This window comes from Phalacrocorax carbo, chromosome 3 (genome assembly GCF_963921805.1).
Source record: "Phalacrocorax carbo chromosome 3, bPhaCar2.1, whole genome shotgun sequence".
Lineage (NCBI taxonomy): Eukaryota > Metazoa > Chordata > Aves > Suliformes > Phalacrocoracidae > Phalacrocorax > Phalacrocorax carbo.
Genome location: NC_087515.1, coordinates 16,683,800 through 16,710,562, shown reverse-complemented (window position 1 = coordinate 16,710,562; position 26,763 = coordinate 16,683,800). Strand labels below are relative to the sequence as shown.

General features: G+C 35.5%; 1 protein-coding gene across 1 annotated transcript in view; it reads right to left on the bottom strand.

Annotated features, from left to right (window-relative positions):
- DNAH8 (dynein axonemal heavy chain 8) overlaps window positions 1-26,763 on the bottom strand; it is a 138,729-nt gene that overhangs the window by 91,751 nt on the left and 20,215 nt on the right. Inside the window, exons 16-30 of the mRNA XM_064448596.1 lie at window positions 25,682-25,798; window positions 24,356-24,475; window positions 23,425-23,566; window positions 22,212-22,321; window positions 21,178-21,284; window positions 19,674-19,734; window positions 16,922-17,117; window positions 14,714-14,910; window positions 13,020-13,146; window positions 11,129-11,364; window positions 7,596-7,700; window positions 6,454-6,567; window positions 5,780-5,842; window positions 4,525-4,625; window positions 3,531-3,668 (exon numbers count right to left, since the gene is read on the bottom strand). Of these exons, the coding sequence (XP_064304666.1) occupies window positions 3,531-3,668; window positions 4,525-4,625; window positions 5,780-5,842; window positions 6,454-6,567; window positions 7,596-7,700; window positions 11,129-11,364; window positions 13,020-13,146; window positions 14,714-14,910; window positions 16,922-17,117; window positions 19,674-19,734; window positions 21,178-21,284; window positions 22,212-22,321; window positions 23,425-23,566; window positions 24,356-24,475; window positions 25,682-25,798 (1,934 nt within the window). The remainder of the gene's footprint in view (window positions 1-3,530; window positions 3,669-4,524; window positions 4,626-5,779; window positions 5,843-6,453; window positions 6,568-7,595; window positions 7,701-11,128; window positions 11,365-13,019; window positions 13,147-14,713; window positions 14,911-16,921; window positions 17,118-19,673; window positions 19,735-21,177; window positions 21,285-22,211; window positions 22,322-23,424; window positions 23,567-24,355; window positions 24,476-25,681; window positions 25,799-26,763) is intronic.

Genomic DNA, 26,763 nt, shown 5'->3' with positions numbered 1-26,763 from the left:
GAAATGCCTCTTTTGTCAGAATAGGAATTGTTTAAACATTTTAAAAACAGACAAATAGATATGAATTAGTTTGTACTGAGGTCAACATTTTCTATGTAAAATAACTAATGCAAATGCTCTATTAACAAATCATAATATTTAAGAGTTTTAACCACTGATTTGTTCTTTGCAAATATACAGAAATATTGCAGTTTGCATTGAAACATAGCTTACCTTCTACTTATCATCAAAGCTCTTTATTGGCAAAAGAAAACCAAGGCAAAACCAGTTAAATTTCACATATGTAATCATTGTACAAAGACAATATTTACTTCAGTTTACAATATCAGTAATACACATGGCACATATTAATACACCTCTCTGGAGAGAGATGGGAAAATTAGAAATATATGACCACCTTCTCTAATTTTGGTTAGTGTTGTTCCTGAAACTATCCACTAAGAAAAAGAAAGTTATGTACTTTTAATGTGGTAAAACCCCAGGAAAGCAGTTAAATGACTACTCACCTCTTTGACCACACTTTTACAGAGCCTACACACTAAGAATTAAGTTGTTGACCCACCACAGGAATGTCCTAATATAAATGATAAAGTATATCCTTAGCAGGAAAAGTAATAAAGCCTAGGTCATATCTCCCTTGGTTTTGCATCCTTTGTCAATTACCTCCCTACCTCCCACTGATATAATTTCATGTTTTCTGTAATCAGGTGGGATACAGCAGTCTGTGTCCGGTTTAGAGTGATGTTAGCGCTATGTGGTTGCCAGTACATTTATGTTGATTAGCTCCCCGGTTGCTGTCAAACAGAATGTTTAATACCTGCCTGCCTTTCCCTGAGTGGGAAAAGTAATTTGTGTCTCATTTTGGACTACTGTGAAGTTTTGACTTTTATAAAACTCATAGGCACTACAGGTTATTTTCTGAGAAATCTGCCTTGTTGAAATTTGAAACTATCCAATAGACTGAAAAAAAAAAGTATTCAAGAATGCTGAAAAAGAGGAGCACACGCATGGTTGGACAATGACATCACAGATCACCTCAAAATGGAGAATGGAAGGAAACGATGGGTAAATAGATGGGATGTGTACTTAACAGCCTAAGAAAGAACTATTTATACTGCAGGTTTTTCTCTTTGCTGCAGTTACAAAAGTAATTGCCCTTTCATACACTTCTACTTGACCTACCTTAAATGAATGTCAATTTCAGAGAGTAACATAATTTAGCTCTTGCAGAGCTCTGTATTTCAGCAATTAGATTTTAACATTATCTAAGATTGATTTAAAGCTGGTTTAATAGGCCTGCACTGCCCTATAACTGCAGTATAGATATCCTCTAAAATAACAAGTACAAATGTACATGAATTAGTCATGCCTTTATTTTGAGAGGTTAATAATGAAAGATTCTGGAATATTGTTCTAATAGGAGGACTAGGGGTGCAAAGCAAGTGCCAAGAAAGCTGGAGTTGGTTTAGGATGGAGCTTGCCAAGCTTATAAACAGGACTCTATTGGGTAGCAGGGGAGTTGAGGACTGCACTCAATGCAGTTATTCTGCTGTAAAATAATCCTTGCCCTATTCTTGTATATTATATTTCTTCTCAAAATAATAAAGTACTTTTGAAAATGTTAGAGTTAAATTAAAAGATTAGAAACTATGTCTGAATCAAGCTAATTACATCTAATCCTCTCAACAGTGTCAAAACCATTTTAAGCTTTCAGCATTACTGCAATATTTGTAACTTTTTTACAAACCCATAATATTTAAGACACTCAGCATTGTCAATGTATGTGAAATGGTAGAAATGTTTTAAAAAATTATAAGATATTCTAAAAGGCTCAGAAATTTTATTCTTGTATCCAGGACTTAAAAATCAAAGGGCTAATCCCCCTAGTTGAAGAACTTATATTTTACAAATAAACTTTCAGTTCTCCTAACCTCTTGGTTGATATAGCTAATGAGATTGACTCTTCAATGGCCTTTGATTATCAAAACTACAGGTAAAAGGCTGGTTAACTAAAAGTATAGTGTTATTCCACTCATATTTGGAGAATCTTATTACTTTATGATACACCTTATTCATGGAAGTGTTGTATTTAAATATATCAAATAGCTTTACTGAAGTCACCTAATTCTTACTGCATTTAGCATCAGTTATAATTAATGTTATCATAGAATCATAGAATGTCCTCCATTGAAAGCGACCTGCAAGGATCATCAAGTCCAACTCCTCTCCCTGCACAGGACAACCCCAAATTCACACCATATCTCTGAGGGCATTGTTCAAATGCTTCTTGAATATTGTCAGGCTTGGTGCTGTGACTGCCTCCCTGGGAAGCCTGTTCCAGTGCTCCACCACCCTCCGGGTGAAGAACCTTCTCTTAATATCCAACCTAAACCTCCCCTGGCACATCTCTCTGCCATTCCCTCGGGTCCTGTCATTGGTCTCCAGAGAGAAGGGATCAGCACCTGCCCCTCCTCCTCCCCTTCTGAGGAAGCTGCAGACCACGATGAGGTCTGCCCTCAGTCTCCTCTTCTCTAGGCTGAACAAACCAAGTGACTTTAGCTGCTCCTCCTACGGTTTCTCCTCTAAACCTTTCACCAACTTCGTGGCCCTCCTCTGGACACTCTCCAGTAGCTTCATATCCTTAATGGACTGTGGTGCCCAAAACTGCACACAGCACTCGAGGTGAGGCCGCACCAGTGCAGAGTAAAACGGGACAATCACCTCCCTCGACGGGCTGCAATGCAGTGCTTGATGCACCCCAGGACTCAGCTGGCCGTCTTGGCTGCCAAGGCACACTGTTGGCTCATGTTCAACTTGGTGTCAACCAGAACGCCCAGATCCCTCTCTGCAGAGCTGCTCTCCAGCCTCTCGTTCCCCGGTGTGTATGTACATCCTGGGTTACTGTGCCCCAGGTGTAAAATCCAGCACTTGCCCTTGTTAAACTTCATATGGTTGGTGATTGCCCAGCTGTCTAGTTTGTCTAGGGCCTCTCTGCCCTTGAGAGTGTCAGCAGCATCTCCCAGTTTTGTGTCATCAACAAACTGAACTAGTATTCCTTCCAGTCCTGCATCCAAGTCATTTTAAAAAAGATGAAAGAGTACTGGCCCCAAGATGGATCCCTGCGGAACCCTGCTAGTGACTGGCTGCCAGCCCAATGTAGACCCATTTACTATAACCCTTTGAGCCTGACCCATCAGCCAGTTGCTCACCCAATGCATTACATGTTTATCCAGCTGTGTGCTGGACATTTTGTGCAGGAGGATACTGTGAGAGACAGTATGGAGAGCTTTACTGAACTCCAAAATGATCACATCAACTGGCTTCCCTGGGTCAGCTGGGTGGGTAACCTTGTCATAAAAAGAAATCAAGTCTGTTAGGCAGGACTTTCCCCTTGTGAACCTGTGCTGGCTGGGACCAATGACTGCACTGTCTTTCAGGTGTTTTTCAATAACTCTCAGAATAACCTTCTCCATAATTTTACCAGGCACAGAAGTGAGACTGACAGGCCTATAGTCAGCCTATGAACATACCTGTTTTGAAAATCCAGAAGTTCAGCATTAATTTTTTCAATATCTACATCTGTCCAAAGTATCTCATAATAACCATTGATATTGTTTATTACAGTATCATACAATCCATACAGTTTCTGAAGCAAGCCTAACTCCTTCCTGGGGGGGAAAAAAATCATACCAATAATTTCAATCAGCTATTTGGATATCTCACAACAGTTAAATACATGGTATATGTAATATTACTACAAAAAATGAGGTAGATCAATTAGATTATGTTTCTTAATGTAGAAAAGAACACTTCATAAATGAAATCCACAAAAAAGAACAGACAGTTGATACTAAGGATGTAATATCCACACTAAACATATTTGGGGGAAATTTTGCTTTAGTCTAGGTTCTACAAAACTTCCATTCATTCAAAAGGAACCTAGCTTATGTATCCTGAGCTGGCTCTGCAGTGCAAAGCAGAGCATGGTAAGTGGGGACAATTACTCAATTTACTTTGGAAGCCTGAATCTGAACTAAAATGCTGATGTAAAAACAGCCAGAAAGGGTCAGATCCTCATCTGGTGTGAATCATCATCAAACCATTGAAATGGCTGGTGCAGAAACTTCAGAATCTGATTCTCATTCGTACACTGACCAAAAACTTCAGACTTTCATAAAAGCTCTAGTTATATTTTTCATATATGATGATACACTGACCTTTCCTTGCCTTTTCCTTGTTCATTCTTTGTACTATATCTTAATACATAAAACTGTGTTTACTCATCTACTTATATATGTGTATATATACTTCTAGGAGTTGGTATTCTGATCCTTTATAGTGTATTTACATGTAGTAAAATAGTCTGCTATGGTTTTGTTACCACAATAAATAAATACAATTAGGTTTTATTGGCAAGTTCATTAGACTTTTTTTTTTTTTTAATTTAAAGCAATGGAAACCTTCCATATTGTAATACTTCCCTCTTTGGTGTACACTAAGGCTGTCTAACATATTTAATATTACCTGACTTTATGCAAAACTTCATAGTCTGTGACAGGCAACCCAAACAACTGTTCACCAGATGAGTATGTGATATACTTTCTCCACAGCTCATCAAAGTTAGCCTGAAAAAATCAGGATTCATACAGACAAAATGAAAATATGTTCATAATATAAGTTTTAATTTAAAATTGTCTAGTAATAAAGCATTAAAACAGTTCTAAACTCGTCTTGAAATAATTCCATTAGAAGCATATTTAAATGCCTGAAAATATTTTTGATCTAAAGTTTTGAACAGTTCTCATGTAATCCAATACTCAAATCCATATATTGAACCCAAATAGTGAAAGTTTATATAAGAAGCAACAATTTGAAGAAGCATTTTCTAAAAATAGGATGTGAAACGCATTCCTCATAATTGAGGAAAGAAAAAAGAAGATATATCTATCAGATGGTAAAATATCCAGCTTGAAAAACAAAAAACCCACTGAAGAGTGCCAAAAAATACAATTACTGTCAAAGGATATGTATCACCATAGACAAATGTCAAGAAGAATGATTTTGGCAGTTACTCTCCATAAGTACAAAGCAGTCTCTTGGCAAAATAATACATACAGCCAATTCAACCAATATCACGCAATTTTAAAGTACATATTAGGTGCATTTGGAGGTTTAAGCACCTTCTGTTAGTCACTCAATGTTTTTCACAAACTTTGAATTTACATTTTACAGAGTTTATACAATATGTAAGAGACTGACAAAAGTCCTGTTGAAAAAAGTCTTCAAGTTACTATAACTTGCAGAGAAAGGAAGAAGGATTAAAAAAAAATAGATTAAAAACGGGTTATGGATCCATGAACTACAGTTCATGACAAACAAATATCAAGTTGAAAGACAACTATCTAATGGCAGATGTGATCTTTAAATGATTAAAAGATTGCCTTACATGACTGATATGTAACCTAAGTTATTTTCAGTCATTACAGAGTAGTTCTACTTGACTCTTCCCTCTTTTACTGCTTTTGTTACTTCTAGTCAATAATTTCTGCTCACAAAATGCGACGAGTGAAGCAAGGTTACACACCAATCAATCAACCCTTCCACATTAAGGAAAACATTGCCTGACAGAAACTATAATATAGTTCACATACTACTACACAGAGTATCCGCCAAGAGTATTTACCAAAGATTGTAAATGTCTCTTTTTCTAAACTTACTCTGATAAGCAATAGCAGACTTAATTTCAATTATGTGGAAACGCAACAGTTTATTTTCTTACCTGAAAGATCTGCAGCCTATTACTGGCTTCCTGAGGTGGAATACTTGGAACCATAGGTCCTTCCTTTCAAACAAGCAGTTAACGAAAATTGAATATTAATTCTCAAAGTGACTGAAGACCACTGTATATTTACAGGTCACCTCAAAATGCATATATTTGGTAGTCAAAATCCAACCAAATTATGTGTCTTGGTAATGCAATACTTACAATGGTAAATCTAAGAAAAGATAACTTATGAAATTTAATATTCTTTAGCTTAATTAAACTGAATAGGACTAGACTTTCCATTTTTCACATTTTGTTCTTTTGCTGAAAAAAAACCAAACCAACCCAAAACCCAGTGAGCAACCTGAGACCATCTTTTTTAATGTTAATGTGTGAGCAAAGAAGCCACCACATGTCCTGCAATCTTGAAATTAATTTCTAAATTAATTACTAAATTAAGATTTTATGGCAAGTTGTACCACCAGGGATTCTTTTCTTTCTTTACAGAGTTGTGTGCACTGCTATTTCTTCATACTAAAAAGCCTGACCCAAAATGGTGACTGCTTAACAACCGTGGCATCAAACACTCAGTAGCTCAGCAGAATAAAATTCTAGCATCCAACTGCTGCAAACCAAAAATATTTAAAAACTAAGTACAAGTCTTACAGGTAACTACTAAATTCATTTACCGTTTCATATGACATTTCAAAGTTTGACACATCCTCCCGAAAAACTGCAACTGATTCTAGCAAATTACTCTTAAATTTGGGCTGAACTTGAACCAACTCATCTTGAACTCTGGTCTGACACACAAAAGATTAAAATAAAAGTTATTTCTTTAAAAATCAGGAATTGATATTTGAGTTATATATAAACCAAAATTATAAATAAAAAGTATTAAAAGTCTGAACAAAATTCAATTATTTGAAGATAGATTTTTTTTCCTTTCATGGTGCTATATGTTCAATTTTTGAGGTGAAAATTTGAGAGAAAAAAACCCAACCAAAAACCACAGCAAAATCTCCCCTCCACCTTTAAGTGAACATGTTCCATTACAAAGGGGTGGGGGAACAAAAGGACACAGAAAGGGGGAAAAAAAGATCCTATTGTTTTCCTTCCTTCCTTCCCTCCAAAAGGACTCTCAAAACCCAAAGTGTAACGGTCCTCTTCCTCATGGATGGCTCAGACTTCTCTGTAAGAACTTTCTAGTTCTTTGTTCAAAAGCTTGACAGAAAGAAACAAGAGCTGCATGAAATGTAAATGTAAAATATTCTCTTGAGTCCTTTCCAAAGTTATTAATCTGTGGGACAGGACCTAACTTAATTGTACCAACAAAATGTCTACATGTTTCTCTAACCTTTTATACTACAGAAAATAGTCAATAAACATTGAGTCTCTGAGGGATATACGACTGTCCTAAGCAATAAAAGTAAATGTGCCATCATCACTTAGGGGTAAGGGAACAGGAAGAGTATGCACTTCTTAAAAACAGATAATCTAAGGGTAGTAATCTTACTGATCAGACAAGAATGACACAGAAACTGGAAATTAAGGAGAGCAGAGAGAGTAGAGACACATAATAAATTTATCATTTTCTTGCAGGTTTTAAGCATATATCTAAAAGCTACACTAATATTTAAATATTGAAGAACTCTACAAAAATAAAATGAGAATATTAACATACTAATCAAAGGTATACACACTAGTGTCCAACTGAGGGCAAGAGTGAGATGACAGAGTAGAGTGACAATTTGTCCCACAGTGTCATTTATATTCTGAAAAAAGCACCAGACAACAAATGGAAAATAATAACATAGTTTTATGTACTTACAGCTTTGGTCTTCAACTTATTAAAGGAATATCTGAGTGTATCAACTCCTTCTGATTCTTCTTTTGTAACCTCGATTTCAAATGTATTTAAAACGGCATAGGCTTCCTGGATGAAAAAAATAAAACCTTAGGAATGATGCATTCTAAGTTAATTTGCAGGAACATAGATCCAATTTGCAAGAAAGATTTCAAAGAAAATCTGTTTGTGTAATTTAGGCATAAAATATTTAGTTAGGGTTTTTTTTTTAAAAATAAGGATGATGAATGAGGAACTAGGGAACAACAGCAAAAAAATATTTCTTTAAAGACATCTTGGATTAAATACTAGAAAAAATATACAAACAATAAATTTAATAATAAAAATATATAGAATCTTATCATCTCAATGGTATTTTTATTCCACTGACCTACTTTCCACCTGAATGTAGATTTTGATGAATTTTTCCTAACTCTGAATAATTATGCACCCTAAACTACACATTTTTAAATGTTTTGCTATATCATCTATAAAATATTTATTATTATATGTTTGCCAAACTATCAGATGCCAGTATATGTATCTGTTACAGAATGAACCTTTCTTACAGCTTGTTCTCATTTGCAATTTGTTTGCATATCTTCTGCTTTATTATCCTCCTCTTATACACATGGCATTATTTAAAAATAAGATCATTTCCATATTTTAGAGTTTCCCAAGAGGTAGGCAAAAGATTTGCTAATGAAGACAAACAGCAGTGTGCATTATGTTAGCTGCCCCTTTGACCTACGACTCGTAACCTGTGCAGTTTGTGACTGTCGATAAACACAGTTGTTTACTCCATGCAGGTATCTACACATAGACTTCTCTCCTGTTCAGCTTCTGAGAGAGGTGTAGACTGAACCACTGAGGTTGAAAGGGGCCTCTGGAGACTGCCTAGTCCAACCCCCACCCCCACTCAGAGCAGGGCCACCTAAATCAGGTTGCCTAGGACCATGTCCAGGGAGGTTTTTAATATCTTCAAGGATGGAGAGTCCACAACCCTCCCTGGGCAATCTGTTCCAGTATTTGAGCACCCTCACAGTAAATTTTTCTTAGGTTTAAATGGAATTTACTGTGTTTCAATTAGTGCCCATTGCCTCTTGTCCTGTTACTGGCTGCCACTGAGCAAAGTCTGGTTCCCTCTTCCTTCCTAGCACCCATCAAGTACTTATACACATTGATAAAATGTCCCCTGCACCTTCCTCCTCCAGAATAAACATTCTCAGCTCTGCCAGGCTCTCCTCATATGTCAGATTCTCCCATTGCTTAATCAGCTTTTGCTGAACTCACTCCAGTACGCCCATGTCTCTCTTGTATTGGGAAGCCCAGAACAGGACACAGCACTCCAGCTAAGTCTCATATCCCAGAGTTGAGGGGATCATCTCCCTCAACCTGCTGGCAACACAACTCCTAATACAGCCCAGGATACCCTTAACCTTCTTTGCTGCAAGGGCAATTGCTGGCTTATGTTCAACATGATGTACAGCAAGAAACTCAGTTCTTTTTCTTCAAAGCTACTTTCTACCCAGCCTGTACTGGTGCCTAAGGTTATTCGTCTCTTGGAGCAGGACTTGACATCGCCCTTTGTTGAACTTCACGATGCTTCTGTCAGCCCATTTCTCCATAAAGGTCCCTCTGAAAGACAGCACAACCATCTGGTGTGTCAGCCACTCCTCCCAGTTTTGTGTCACCTGGAAACTTGCTGAGGGTGCAAGTTTCTCTGCCCTCATCCTCCAGGTACACAGTACTGGACCCAGCACAGACCCCTCGGATATACCACTACTTACTGGCCTTTAACTAGATTTTATGCCACTGATCACAACTCTTTGAGTCTGACAGTTTTCAGTCCAACTTGCTGCCTGCTCAGCTAGTCCACACTTCATCAGATTGCCAATGAGGATATTATGGGAGACAGTGTCAAAAACCTCACTACCATCACAATAAACCATATCCACTAGTCGACCCTTGTTCACTAGTCATCTGATTGTAGAAGGCTACCAAGTTGGTCAGGCATGATGTTCCCTTGATACTGACTATGCTCAATCCCCTTCCTGTCTTACTTTTCCTTACATCAAGCCCTCTTTCCTTCTTTCATGTTCTAGTAAGAAATATAGCACCTAATCACCTCATTAGATCCACCATGAAAACAAGACAAAACATTGAAATTACTGATCAGTTGCCATTGCTCTATAGCCACTTCTTGATTTTAGCAGCTTTATATTCTTTCATTATTTAAGAAAAGTTAATGAAAAAAGATCTAAGAGTGATGTGTTAACATGACTAGCCCTACTGATATTAATGAAATCATTACATTAATATAGAAAGGGAGTAAATGTTTGCAAGACATATAGAATATAAGTGGTTTGGGACAGAACCTTTACCCTAATATTCACCTCAAAGTACCAGAAGCAGGTCTAAATAAACAAGCAATGTTAATACTTCATAATTTTGTATACTTTTTATTTATTTATTTACAAATTTTGCCTCATTTCATGCACATGTAAAACCTCACAAATAGACAGTGCTGAACTCAGTTCTTCTTGCTTGTTTTATTTAACATCTCTGAGTATGATTACCATGTCCATATCTTCAGTCTGAGGACAGTCAGACTAAGAAATAATATTTAGTAGATATGAATGTTACTTTAAAACCTGAAATTATTGTTCAGGTTCTTCCTTTACTTGTTTAACCTCTGCCTCTTTTGGATCACAAAACTGGTTATATTGGCCTTCAAATAGTCTCTGTACCGTTTCTAGCTTACAAACCACTGCATGAACTGCTAAGACAAGACCCACTTTCTTAACATAAAACTAGTAAAAGTGACAATAATCCACTGAAAGTCCTTTCTGGTATCATGTTACTAGAACAGTCTTCAAGAAAGAAAATGTTACAATACAGCAATACAATTTCTTCTCCAAAAGGTAGACTAAAATGAAAAACAAATGTGCTCTATTAAGCTGACTGATTCAGAGTGTGATAATACATACCAAGTACATATAAAACTTAATTATTTCTTTTAGCTTCGTTCTTATAGGGAAAACTAGAAGAATGCTGCAAGTTTCTGACAGCATATAATGATGCGTGGCTCCATGAATATATACTAGTTATATTTACATGGGTTAGATGATCAAGATGTTTGTTTATAGATACAGAAAAGTTAGGAAGAGGATTAAGGCTAATGGAAAAGCACACAGCGAAAGGGAGAGTATTGCTCCTTTTTCTTGTGCTCTCATCTGCTTTTTCTGCATGTTGTCTCCTAGATTGTATTTACAGTATAATTTATCTGTGAGAGAATAATTTTCTTCTCTTCTGCATTCATACCATATCTAGCAGAGTACCTAATACTGATTCATAATCTATAATAAAAATAGCAACAGATATATTACTTTGTTTCCCATCTTCAGCCTAGACCCTTCAGGACAATAAAGTAATTGTTTGGGTTCTCAGTATATCTTATGATTCCTATTATATAATTATATATTTTAACCAAGATAAAAAATTAAAAGTCATCTTACTTCAATAGGTCCCAGAGTCATATCCATTTCTATTTCATTATCACGTATTATAGATAAAGCTTCCATTGCAAATCTGACATCATCTAAGTCACCCAAAGGTCGAGACAATTTCTTTAAATATTCAGTTATGAACGACATCATGTCTGTCATTTTCTTTTTATATTCCTCGTTTAAATAATGACAGAGGAGCATCTTCCAGGCTTTAGCTTCCATTGCTAAAGCTATTTTCAGTGGTCCTAATTTAAAAAAAAATAAAATTATTCAATGTACATCTTAATTTTTTCCTGTAAAAAACGCCCTCATCATCACATATGGCTCTTTAACAGCAATTAGGAAAAGCAGACAGGAAATCCAATTACTGCATTTTTGAAGTTTCAAAACAAATTCAGCTACACTTAAATATATTTCTATTGTTTTAGTGTATATTATGATATCTGTAAAACATATCGGTAAGATTATCTAATATAATACAGAGAAGATGAATAAAAAAGAAAAATGCCTACTTATTAATGCAGATTCTCAGAGGATACTTTTGATATATATTAACCAAATGTGTAAAGATCAGTGATATTTAAATTCTTTATACCCACTGAGGAAATAGTATCTTGGGACTTCAATATGGACGTTTGGAATACTTCAGAACTAAAATGCTAAGACGTCACATCATATCGTATGCAGTTAATATATAAACACAAACCAACACTGAAGAGGCAGAAAAGCCAATCACTGGCACTCTAGCTTATTACCAGAATAAATCAGGATTTTAATAGGCAACATTTTGCACTCTGGTGAAAGAAACCAAAAGATACTAACACCATATAACCCTTCTGCTCACAAAAAAAAAAAAAAAATTACAGGAGATAACATTTCCTCTTTAATAATGTGGATATTAGCATTAAAAATCTGATTCCTGAAGGCCAGGGGTAATTCAAGAAAAGTACTGTACCCTGTCCAGAAGCTAGAATATGTAAATGATAAATAAATCAATTCCCAAACCCAAATTGAGTCCAAGAAAAATACCTACTTCCCCAGATCATAAAGACATTTAATATCCTTGTTTCTGAACCTAGAGGACTTGGGTCCGTGTGATGTGGTCACAGATGAAGGAGTAGTGTGACCATCAACATAATCCATGTTCGTTCGGATACACTGCTTCTTATAACTCTTGGTCACTGAATAATAGACAGCAAGAGTTTTCCAGAGTGAATTCATTGTCTCCAGAGTGGCTCCATTAACAAGTTGCATCCAGGAACTGCGTGAGGATATGCAGTCAGCATATCCTGCTTCTTTGTCATAGCACAAACAGCTTAATTCTTCAACAAGCAGTTTTCTGAAGAGACTACATTTTACTTCAGAGTAACATGATCAATGAGTACCAAGTTGTCAGGGCCACAGTAGGCCAGGTGCTGAGGCACAGTGATGTATAGAACTCAGGGAATGGATGCTGTGTGAGGGAACACATTCCAACACCAGGTGTTGATGAGTTTCTCTATCTTTAAAGACACTAAAGGTGGACAGGAAAACACATGATATTCTGAGAACAACAGAAAATCAATACCAAATAAGGTGATTTATGCTACCAATGTTCTTTATAATAATGCCAGAGATGATCAAATCGGTGTCAATACGCATTCATTAACTCTTCAGCAAGCCTCCATGATAATTTCACAGCCATGACAGAATTTCATTTCACCACTCCAACAGGGAATGGAAGGTTTTTTTCAAATCAGATTTCTTAGAAGGGTCTGAGTGAGCCCTTGCTGATCATTCAGGGAGGTCTCTTCAGTAATTTCAATCCATATTGTAAGCATTTATTTCAGAGAATAAACCAAATACCATGGCTATTATATTCATTATTTGACTGTACATACAAAGATAACAAATGTCATACCTGTATGCAGTTCAACTGGACCAAGAAGAATAATGGGTTTTAAATCTTCCACCTCTTGCTCAAACATAGCATAGTGAAGTATTTCTTCTTTAATTTCAGTCAGAGATGGACAGCCAGCCAAAAATTGCTGTGTGTAGTTTAAAATGTCAGTCAACATTTTCATATTTTCATATTTTTGGTTACAAGTGGCAACAGTTATTCAGAAATTACTGAAAATGTACACCAATATTATACCTGGTTTTAGTCTTCTGTAGCCTTGCTAACATAGTAAAATGCATGTGATGAGGTGTTCATGTTTATCAGTTTCTCCGTCAATAAGTCTCAAGCTCGTTGGGAAATTCCAATCAAATTTAACAGAGAAACAGATATCCAAGACATTAAGTGCTTACTGGTTTTGTGAAAACAGGTGATGAAACAGAGATTAAAAAATACATGCTTGCACCTACAGAAAGACTACACCATTAGTCCAATTACGTATGAAACAATCACAGTAAAACACATTTTCTGCATAGTTCCATGAGCAGAACTCAAGTGTAGAAAAGTTTTGGGATTCTGAAAAGCTGCATTTCAGAAATGTTACACAAGAGCTGTATTTGATATGCCTACTTCGCATGGGCAAGTAATAAATGCTGAAAGTTGTTTCCTACTTCTATTCTTTTGTTTGAGAGCACCGAATGTAGAAACCAGGACGTGTGTGTATAAAACTTAACTGCATTATTATTGAACCTTTCTCTGTAGCAATATTTTTTCTTCAGTAGTAACTAGATCAAATTGATAATATTTATTTGATTAGACTCAGAATTTTAATTAGACTAACAGTAAATTCTCAGCTCTGCATATAAAGTGGGCTTTTTTAGCCCACAGTCTGCACAACTTGCATTGTGACACTCAAAAGCTACCACTGCCCCGCAGTAAAACAAGATGATGCAATAATTCACAGATCTATGTATATATAATGCAGTCTATTAAATAGGAAAGAATAGAAAATTAAGCCAAAGTTAAATAAAGTAGATGTAGAAGCCAACTTTCTTCCACCAAACCTCTAAATTCAAACTCTAAATTAAAACTCTATTGTAGAAGGACAGTGTGAAATATGCTGAAGCAGAAGTCCTAGAGACCTCCAATTCCTGAAAACTAACTTTTTCTTGCTGTAGCAGATGCTAAATTTTTCTACCATTCTTGAGGATTCAACTTAGAGTTCAAGATCCAAGAACTGAGTAGCAGAGTCTTCTTGGAATAGAGAATACAGAACTCATCTTCTAAAATAACTACAGGACGGGTGATGAATAAAAAAATATATATTAAACTCAATATAAACACTTTCCATAGCGAAAAGTGCACAATTATCAGCAGTGATGCTGTGGAAATTTCTATGGGTTATGGTATACATCATGTCAGACTGGGGTAATTTCCAGAGTTCCACAAACAAAAATTAAAGCAATAAACAAATTAGGACCAGTTTATCAGTATCCAGAACAGCACAGAAACATGAAAAGCCAAGTCCCAGCCCAAAAATTAGGTAGCATGTTATTACTTCTGCTTAGGAAATATACTGAAAGACAAAATAATAATAATTTCAGCTGTTAATGTGTTTTCTACATCTTTTTCCTTTATTTTTTTTCCTCAATGTTTTCTGATTTCAAAAGATAAGATTTATGAGGAACAGTCCTGTAGGTGATCATCATTAAACTCACCTGAATTTTGGCATCTCTATCTTCTGCCCACAGCACCTTATATTTCTGGAAGTCCTGCAGAACTTTACTAGCTAATTCTCTTATAGAATTCACAGAAGAAGAGAGGAGCACAACTAATTGAGAAATATCTTCATGTTCTGCAACACCTGAGTAAAAATTTCTTAGCTTTCTGACAAGCACAACATCTTCAACTCCTTCTGTAAAATAAAATTATATGTAAAAGAATGAACCATTAAAAGTCTGGTTAGAGTTCTCTTCTAAACCTACGCATGCAAAGTTAAGCAATGATGCTGTTCAGTAAGGCTGAATATCCTCCTTCAAATGTGTGTCTGACTACTTAAAATGAAAGTACCAAGTGCTAGTTCAGGCCAGGCTCTATACAGCTACAGCATATTCAATCTAGAGTGAATGTTTCCAAATAGAAAGAAAATAGTCTTAATTCACAAATTTCATTTTTCCACTGTAATTTCATTGTAACTAGAACACAACAAGGCCTCATAAACATTCTATGTTATTTTATATTTTTAAAAAATTCATATAATTGAAATTTTTTAATTGTATAAACCCTTTAAAATAGCGTAGGTTTCTTGAACTCTAACATGCTTCAAACAAATAACTTCCTGTTATTCTATTTAGTGGTTTCAAAAAACATGCTAAACTTTCCCAAGTCACATATTAATGAGGGCACAAATAGTTTGTAATGTTTTGGAGCTGCACTTGTCTTACAAATTGCTAATATCAGTCTTTTGAGACTTGTCTGAAAGAGGTTAGAACGGAATGAAGGTAAAAAAAAGAAAAAAGAGAAAAAATTAAAAATAAAGAAAAGAAAGGAAAATCTAGAGATTTTCTTAAACCTCTTGTCTCCAAATCTGCTTTCAAAGCAGTTTGGACACTGGTAGCTACTGCTCCAGTTACACTGTTGAACTCCAGTTGATGCTGAAACAGGAGCCCTGCCTCCTTTAAGAACTACAAGTAAGCTTAAATAGAAGGAAAATAAAATGCAATTTATCATGTCCCTCCTTCATCTTTGATGAATTGCTGAGATAATCATGGTCAATATAGACACTGACATCCCTGAGATCCCTGAGCATTTTGAAGCAGATTTAAGAGAAGGGAGGAGAAAAATCCACTTTTCCCACCCCACACATTGTTTCATGGGGGGATTTAATGCAATTCTGAGTTCTCTTTTACTCTTAAGACCTTACTGGAAGCAAAGTCTCAGACTGATCTATCCTTGCCAGCGTACTCCATAGGTCTCATTGGCCAAATATTAACATATGCCCCCATGTATTGCTCATGAGTAGTTTAAAGGTGATGAAAATAGGTACTTGATGTTGTATTTTGACACAGCAGAGGAAAAGCCTATGACTGCCTGATGAGGATAGCCCCCTGCCACGCTGCTTGAAGTCCTTTAAAGAGGTTAAAATCATACATTGCACATTAGTAGAAGAATAAAGTCCCAGCTCCGGACTATCAAAAAGAAAAACTTTCCAAGATGTTAAAGATTTTCCAAAGGAATCACAACAACGATACCACTGTATTGCAGATCACTGGCTCAGCCAAGCAGCTAAGAGAACCAGATGGTAAAAATATATTTGGACTTTTATGGATGCTTGCAAATCATACAGACAGATGCTTAGAAATAATATTAAGGAAAAAAGTATCAGACTGAAATGGATGCAGGTCTATCTACAGTCTGAATATTCACATGAACAAACACTTGAAGTGTTTTATAATCCATTCGAAGAATACAGACATCAATTAAAATCTTTACTGAAATCTAATTATTAAACTAGCTCTTGTTCTATCTCAATATTCCAGTGACAGCTAGTCTACAATCATTGTTTATGGTTTCAACTATATCGTTATGACTACATTCCATACTAAGTAGGTAAAAAGATAAATTAAAAGCTTACTTGGCCTCCAATAACAGAGGAAATTCAGAATCTAGCCATTTTTCTAAGACTTTTTTGCTTATTGTTTCTCAGAGTTCTAACATTTATGTAAGCCTGAAAAGCTATTTCTGAAAAATACAGCTAATTGAATCAAAATAAACCCAACAAATTGATTCAATATAATCCACAGTTGGCCTCTTTGAAGAAAAGTGAGCTTATTCACAAATATTTATATAAGGCATTTTTATTTAACTAACAAGTTGAAATAAGGGGAAAAAACAACAAAACAAACACAAACAAAAAAATTACTTACTTTCCCCTCTTTTGGCTCTTTTTCCTGGTGATCCAAAGCCTGCTGAAGATACTTGCTGTGTGCCTGTTTCTGCTCTTAAACTAGATTTTTGAAAATGTCTTTGTCCCCACTGAGCAACTCCACGACTTACTTCCAATATTAGCTGAATCATGCGATTGATGCCTTGCTGTATATCTTCTAAACTAGGAACCATTACCTATTTGAAACAGTTGAAATATTGGTGAAATAAATGCAACCGATGGTCATAATTTCATAAGACCTCAGTTTTGCTCCACTCATAGTGAATTGCAGAAGTTGCCCCAGAAGAGAAGAAGGAAAATATAACTTTAAGAGATTGCCTGGCTCAGAATTGCCTCTAAAGAAATGAAACTTACTGTGCTGACCTACTATCTATTTGTACAGTCATACTGTGGGAAAAATGACAAGCAAGTGTATATGTAGACAGATTTATTGGGTTTTTTAAATTATTTCTACAATTCCTACATCATCTTAAACAGTATTTCTATAATGATTTTTTTAATAGTGCATGGGAATACATCACAAACTGTTTCCTGCATTCTAGAATCACAAAGCATTAAAAATTACAGGCCAAGATCCTCCTCTCTGTTGCTCTTAACCACTGGATCTAAATTCCATCAGAGAGAACTGTAAGAGGGATGGTCATAGAAATACATATGGACAGCTTATTTTAAAGAAGATTTACAGCTATATAAGCTCTCCTCCTAAGTGCTTATCTATATGTATATTCACACTGTGAGTAATTCCAGGCAAACAAAATCATCTGGATCAAAGTGTCAAAGGACCTAGTTGAATAAATACTGAATGTTGAGGGGTTTTTTTTATCCCAAAGGTTACATTACCTCAAACACTTTTGCAAGAGCACAGTGTTTAGCAGACCAAAGGAACTCCATGCAGTAGCCCTGGAGATTTCAACTTATATATATGGCATGGATTTTGTATCATAATTCTGGAAGCAATCTACTATGCAAGTCAGAAGAGGACGAGAACTCATATTCAATTACCAGAGTACATGATAAAAAGAACTGGAATGAAAACAAGGATTCTTGATCTGAATCAAGAACAACTAGCAAACACAATAGGGTCAAAACACAGGCTCTGGTCTGCCATCACCCACACTGTAAATGCCAGTATGCTCCCTTGGCCTAGTTTGGGATGATGCAAAAAAGCACTCTCCCAGAAAAAATTTCAGGCAGTTTGCCACATAAACCATGACAGGGGCTGTCCCTAACACACAGGTTGAATGTAAACTCCTGGATTCAGGAAGAAAAGCATTTACTGCTGTAGATTCACACCATTTCAGGTCAGCACACTTTGAGGTCAAAGAACAGCCTCTGGTCTGTTTTATTTAGCAGTACACAAACAGCCATAAAGTCCCGAACCCAAAAACTTTTCACACTGTAGTGGCAGTAATAATGTGACTTTGTCCTGTTCTTGTTTGAAAATAGTTCCATGTAGGATAAGGTGGAGTAAAGGCACACATCAGTTTCTCCAAAATACTGAGCAGAAAGAAAGAACCTTCCTGAGAGTGATCCAGGAAAGAATAGAAAAACAGCATTTCTTGTTAAACTTCAGAAGAAAGAATTCTCTTGGGATATGCTCAATGCTCAAATATAGTCCTTAGAACATCATCTTATAGCTTTCATTATTTTGAAATTATGAAATCATCCAGAGTGTTTAGAACTGGGATATAAATTACTTAAAAGTGACTCTGATGTTTTATAAATCGATTTCACAGATTGAGCAGCTGTATGCATAAAAGCAAGGATCTTGCAAAATCCTATTAGCATTAGCAAAGTGGTAATTTATCCTGGATCAACCAAGCATTTCAGAGGACTTGAAAAAGGATAGATGTACTTCCCTTTGCAGTGGGTGGAGCTTGGGCTTTATGCTTACACAAATATCCACAAGGTAAAAAATCTACACTTTGACAGACCTTATCTATCACATGTACAGTGTGAATGTACAACAAACGCCAATATAAACACAGGTTCAAAATCAAGGGAATATCACCTTAGAAAAGAACTTTTCTTTCATTACAATCTCATTAATATAAAACTTTCTAGAAGACAATGGCTAATATTAAGTTACCTTCTCATATATAAAATAAAATACCATACATATTGCTGACAGAGTTATCTTACTCTATAAAAGCAAAACAAATGCATTTATTAGCTTTTTGCAATCCAGCTGCCTTTTTGTTCTCCACACACAGGAATCTACAGCTCTTTTCTTGGTTTTGAATATTTTCATTTTTGCTCAGTGTTCCTCCTTCTGGTCATCTTACATCCTACTGAGATGACTAAAGCCAAACTGAGCAAATGTCATGTTCATTATTTTTAGTCGACAAAGGATTTAAATCACAGAAGGAACAAAACAGTTAAAATAAAAAAACAAACATGAAAAATCTACTCCAGCATTGCAACTGCTACACATGAAGGAGAACCATAATCATTCTCCAAAGAACACTGATGAACAGATTGCAAGGTAATTGCTGAAACACAGAAGAACAATAAAAGACCAAGTTGTGCAAGTACCACTAAGAGAGAAACCAGGAACGCTGGGACTGTGAGCACATTTCATCATTGTTCTCAGCACACCAAAAGGCCTGAGCAGCTGTTCTTTGGAATGGATGCTGGTTCAGTAGACGTCTGTCCACATCCTGTGCTTGGGCAAATGCAGAGATAGCTATAAAAGACTGTATTTTACCTTCCCTATATAACACATAACTTACCACATTGGGAATAGCAAGGTGCACTTCTGCTTTTAGAAAAGAAGGTACCTCTTCAGATTTGCTTGGACAAACAGAAAATTCTGTTCTCCCAAATGCAGTTTTGCTGAAAATAATTTTGAAACATGTCAGAAATATTTCACCATGAAACCTCCCCCAAATTATCTTAGAAATATAATTTCAAGCTACCTTTTCTGGTCAAACCCTCACGGAGAATTTTCACATTAAGTTATGAACTACTTGACAAAATTTACAGAAGCTTCGTGTTTAAAGGGTAGAGATAGTAGCCAGAGCTCATCAGTCAGAGAAAGGTTACCTTGGATCTAGCCATTGCTTTCAGAATTTTTTATCCAGAATATTTTCTGATTCTGGATATTAATGTCCCAATTTAAGAATTATGGAACTCTGCCAGTGCTTTGAGTAAGGCATAAAGTTTTACTGCCCATTTCACGCAAAAACCTATCAAGAGTAGAAGTTACCTCGTTACATCTTAAATAAATATTGAACAGAACAGAAAAATGAGTTTCAAAGATGACAAGCTAGTGCAAAATTATAAATACATGACCTAACCCACTCAAAACTAAAATTAAAAACAAAGTGCAAAGTACAATTTCTAAATGTTCTGGCATGACACAGTGACCAAGTGAGGGAAGATTCAATGATACAATACCATAGACAAATGTAGAGGACACACCCAAATAAATTCCCATTCACTTCAATAAGATCACGATTTCAATATATTTTCTACGAAAGAAGTCCTCATAAAAAGAAAAATCTCAAGATTCAACACACATTAATGACAAAACACCAACAACCCTACCTGCTTAAAATAAATTATCTTAATAGAATTTTAAGCAGGCTTTTCAATATACAATATATTACACTGAAGCAATTCTGTCTCTGAACTGTATGCCTGTTCGAGCAGAGAAGAATCTATAGAAATTGTACTGAATATAGGAGAATGATATGGATATTGCCATTATCATATAGAATTCATAAAGAGTGCACAGGTAACCTTTAACCCATGGGAAACAATTCTGAGTCCATAGCCATGCTTGCATAAATATTCTGAAATGAGATGAACATATGGGCATCCTGCCATGTATGACTTAGAATGGTCATTTAAGCTCTAGTCGTTTGTGTTGGACAATAAATTGTACTAACAGCATCTTGAAAGAAAAACATGGGAATAAAAATAGGGTGCAGGCAGAGGAGAAACAATAGCAGAAATAAACTTCATTTTCTGCACAAAACAAAGTGCGTATAACTATAACAACATAAAGAATTAAAGCATAAAAGTGTGGGCCCAAAGCATCACTGCAACAAAAAGTGAATGCTCTCCAACTTTTGCTTGATCTAAAAGGACCAACAGGTCTGGAACTGTTTCACTAATGATACATGTGCATGTATCATTACACATGTGAATGTATATTTGTATTATTATATTAACACAGAAATAACTTTGTTGTGATAGTACTATTGAAGGAATCTTTCATTTGCAACTTACTTTGAAACAAATATTCTCTTTTTAAGGCTATCCAAAGACAGTCGGGTGGCTTTCTGGAGGCTGTCTAGCAGCTGGTGACTGAAACAGGCAACCATCTCTTTAGATTTCTGTAATAAATAAAACACACATTGTTTAGTGTTGTATTCAGACAGGAACCTGAATATTATTTCAAAAGGTTTTAAGTCAAACACATTAGTTCTTGTCTGAAGGAATTTATGCTTTAAGCTACATGAGAAACACATGGGGAGAAGTTGGGGGAAAACCAGCTTCTAAGTAAGTAAATCAGTAAAAGTTGCATGAAGAAGAGAATATAGCATCTGAGAAAACTCAATTTGTCTTATTCAGAGACACAATACTGAGATCTGGCTGAAATCTCATACTCCTTCAGAAAAGCTCTCCATATTAAAAAACAAACACCATGAATTATCCAAGAATATTGGTGCATATGTACCCTTGTCAAATAAGAGACAAATGCAGTGAAGTCTGACTGTACTGTGTTAAAAACAAAAATACAGCAACATGACAGGATCACTAGCACAAAACAACAGATTGCAACCTTGTAACATTACTGCATTTGTGCTTGCAAGTTTGTGAGGCTTTTTCTCTACTTCCACTTCCCTTCTCTGGTGAATATGAAGAGATTGTATTCTTCAAGGAAAAAGTACAAAGGAAGGTGATCTTTCTTGGTGTGGTTGGAAGAGGAGAATAGAAAGGATACATGTTTATGCCCATCCGAGAAGCAAAGCCTATGTTACATCTTGGGCACAATATTCTCTCCAAACTTTTACACTTACCACTCACACATATTGAGAATTTGTTTAGTAAAGGTGATAACTGAAATACCAAGGAATATACTTTTGAAAGCTAAAATACATCTTAAACTCACTTTGTAGGGAAGCTATTTCATCATTTTTACATGACTTTTCATATTGTCTATGTGATGTCTTTCTGTAACACAGATATCCAGCTACCAAACTCAAAACACTGTTTACTAATCTGGTCAGTCTGAAAAAAAATCCCTTATCACAAAATACCTTTTTAAACTCATCTTCTTTATCACCGCCCTTGGTATTATCACCATGAAGAGCTGCAGAAGTATTCTTTTCTCTCTCCTCTTCATTATTTCCAAACACTATATGTTTTTCTTTCACTGTAAATTTAAAAAATACATTTTCTTTTGTTAACAGAACATTGTGTTCTACTTTGAAGCATGCCATCCCTGCTCTTTACAGGCAAAGCAATATTGCTTTTTATTTTAGTAGTACCTGGATCAGCTAATTGGTTTTATTTCACACCATTTTTTTAACACCAGGAAGCTGATTAAGAGTCCAGTCTATAAGCTTCAGCCCAACAAACACCATGCACTATAAATATGTTATTATAGATACGTAGGCAGACATAGATATATGAGAGGGAAATGGCCAAAAAAAACCCCAAACCCCAAATCAATATAAACAATTTAACAAAATACAGAGAAGTATCCTTTCATCAGGATGTTCTGGTTGCATTGTATTGAACGACGTGGTCTATTGACTCTGACCATGCCTCTATATCTGGAGGAAACTGAACCCAGAAGGAAAAAATCCTGTGTAAGAAAAGGAGCTCCATTACCGATTAAGCCTGAAAATACATTTTTCCTTAAAACAGAGTATTTTCCTCCAGCTATACACTATTTCTCCTACAATGGTACAGAACCTCCTAAATTCTAACACACCCTGGTGCAGTGGGAACCAGCCATACTGATCAGCTGTGAGCCTCGTACATTAGCAGTTGATAGTCAATTAACTGTACTAATTTAAAGCGGCCAGCCAGTAAAGCACTAGTGTTTGACATACAATTCTACTGTAGCTAAAAAGTCACAAAGAGAGGGACCGTACCAAATATCTGACACAGCTGAGAAGAGAGGAACACTGTATTTCACTTATGGAGGAAAAAAAAAAGTTATGAGAGACTAAGAGAAATGAAACCATAACATTCTTCCTCTAGAGAAAAATCCCTTGGTAATCTAAACAGAAGGACAGAGTTTAATTCTAGAAACTCCACCAATACTGAATTGCCTCTGTATTTCACAGGCTAGTGGTTTAGTTTAACAGTAGAAAATGACGGGAAAACTGTGACACAGATGAAACTGTAGAGGGAGGGAGAAGTCTGAAGGAAATAAGCTAAAACAATTCAATTTTGATAGTACAAGCTAAATATACAAAACTAGGGAGAGAAATTTGTATTTAAATAATCAAAATTATCTACCTGGCAATAAATGTTTTTCTGAGGTTTTCTTAGAATATTTAATTTCATAATTCTTTTCAAATACTGATATTAGTTCTTGAACAGCATCTTCAATCTGCATGCTTTTGCGGTTCAATAACTCAGCACATTCTTTAGTGTAAGTCTGTTAAATAAAAATATCAATGAATTATCATAGTATCACTGATTATCTTACCACTGTTCCTCTCCATGGAGAGCCAAAACATTTGCCTGAATATTGCATTCTTTAGCCTGAGACTATTTCAATGAAACGACAACATTTTTAAAAGAAAACTGAGAAACCAAACCCAAAATCTTTATTCAACATTATAAAAATCTTTTGTTGTATTATCACTATATTTGTAATGATTTTTTTACAATTTCCACTTTTGAAATACAATGGAATTTTTAAGGACCAGAAGAAAATTCTGAATATTTAAGGGAGGTCACAGAGTGAATCTGAAATTACCCAAATGCTCTTTCAACTGTTCTTAACAACCTTATTTACTTGCATTAATTAACTAACTAAATACATTGTTATCCTCATTTGGAATCACAAAAACTTTCAAATTCTCAAATATACTTATTGAAAGTACTTTTTGCCTTCTCCTTTAAAAAAACTCATTGGAAAAAATAGGGGAGGAAAAAAAAAGGCTGCGTATGTCTGGGTAACTTCATACAAAAAATTAAAATCTCACCTCATTGTGAAGCAGTTAAATAAATAAAAATATCTATGAAATACTACAGCTTAAGCATCTCAAATACCTAAGAACCAATTTACCTTCATATAAAATATTTTAACAAGAATATTGTCATTAAAAAAATCCTGATTTTTACAGTGGAATAATTCTTTTCCAGTTTGATATTAATTTACTAAGGCATTGTTTCTAACATACACAGGAATTCAAGTTTGAAGATGTAAAGTGGCACATACCTCATTGCAGGTCAACATACTCTCTACTTTGATAGCACCATCTACTGGTAAGACAATTAAAAGAGTATTTGATATTTCTTCTAATATTAAATCAATCCGCACATCACTTAAATCTTTTACCTAAAAAGAGAACATTGTATTAATACTGTAGATAGAATATGTTATGCTTTAAAGATAAATTTTGGAGAGTTCTAACAGGTACAAAATGTTTTACAGAAAAATAAAAATTGTATCTCTCTACCCAGTGAAAATGCAAGAAACCTTACATAGTAGAAAAATTCTCTAAGAAAGTGAATCATAAGAGAAAAACCCCTGGGGTAAAAGCATGAACACAGAAGACCTCCAGATGAGCGAAGCAGAGAAAAAGGAAGCACAGCGATGCCTCATGAGTTATGGTGACTTAGGGGATATTTACAGTGTCTAAATATAGTCACACAACCTTCATATTTAAGGAAAATAGAGTGTATCTACAAAAGACATCATTATTTCAGATATACTCAGGCTCAGAGAACTGTTAATTTCTTACACAGCCAACCTTTTTTGCAGCTTTGTCTTTCAGCAGCAAACAGAGCACTCGATCATAATTATGTTTTTCTGCCAGAGAAAAAGTAGTTGATATACTCATCAGTGACTAAAAAACTCCTACCACAGGAGGCACAATTTATGACATTGGTAGGAGAGAGCACTGCCATACTGTTCAACTGTTACGCCAGACGGATGATCTAACTATCAAGGTAAAGTCTTGAGAAGAAAAAGAACGAATACAGGTCCTCAGGCATGTTAATGGAATCAAAAGAATTCAGAAATTACGTGGCAAACACTAAGAGAAGAAAAAAGCAGACTCAGCATGCAGAGAACTGTGAGGGAAAAGCATGTTCCCCTTCATTATTTTATGGACTGCACAAAGAGGAAACAGTTTCACAGCATGCCTGCTACGAACACAGTTAATGCTAAAATGTTCTTCACTGGACAGTGTTTACATGGAGGTATTTTCTGTGCAGCTGCATTCATGGACAAGCACTCAAAGAGACGCAGAGGTTGACTGTGAAAATCAGAGTGGTAGTCACAGAATCTGAGGACAACAAGTGGAAATACCTGCTACTGCAAGAACGGAAGCAAAGATCAAACATTTGAGGGCAATAATAGGAGAGAATCATTGAATATAACATTCTTCAAAAAAGAACATACTTGAAATATATAAAAATTTTGTTTGCTTATTAAAGTGGTACAAAAATAAAGTACAGATTAATTTGCAATATGAAGAGCAGTGTACTGGAAATAATTTCTCTAAACTGTCATTCATTCATATAGTGATCAAGTGTATACCTTTTTCAAAAACTGTTTAAATATACACAGAACTTGATCAGCTTCTTGAAAGAAATTTTCCAGTGTCACAGATGACCAAGTCAACATGCTAAGTCCTTGCCTCAACACAGCTTCCATCTAAGCATAAAAATATAATTTCATAGATTAAAAAAAACATAATTTAAAACAAATGCCACTATTATTAGAATCACTAATGTTACTGATGAAAGAAAGAGTTCTGTCTAAGTTTTACAAGGAAGGTTATAAGTTTTTGAGGAAAAGAGCAAATAAATTTATGCAATATTGGCAAAAAGGACGGTAGTGCATACTATAGCCTCTGTCCACAACTATCAAGTGTACATGCTCAACAAAATCTTCCCCCTCTTGTTCTCCTGGATAGTGTCTTTTAGTGGTTCCCAGTACTTCCTGAAATTAAAATCAAGTCCACTATTGATCTTATCATTTGTCCTTTAACATATATCTTGACCACCCTGAACAGCATAATTACTTGTCTTTCAACCTCATGTATCTGTCTCATGACATTTTTCAATCGTCCCTTTTTGAATCACGCTGATCCTCTCCAAATTTTATTACATCCTCAATGCTAATTTTAAAAATCCTCTCTTCCCTACTCTTTCCCTTACTGAATTCTTGGTTCTTCATGTTCTGTTTCATCTGGATTTGTCACCAGCAAGACACTCAGCATATAGCTGAAATCAGCTTGTTTCCCTCTCACTGTATAATCCTTCCTTCAAGGTCCCTCCACTGCAGACCCTGGACCTTCAAAGAAGATGAGACTCTGAGGAAAACGATATCTAATACTATGACCAGGCTAGGAAAATCAACCTGTCCAGACTCTCACAGAGCTCCTCTGAAATTTTTGCCTAGCACTCCAAAACTTCTCAATGATTTCCCAGTATACAGCCATGACAATTTAAAATTTTGCCATCCCCATCATCCTTGAAGTGACAGAAATTTAATTTTGCTTAATTGCTGAGAAACTTTGAACTGATTCCACTCGTATTTAATTTTAAATGGCCATCTATTGTATCTGCTCTTTCTTCTTAACATTTACCACGTCACCACCTGGATGCACTTCACCT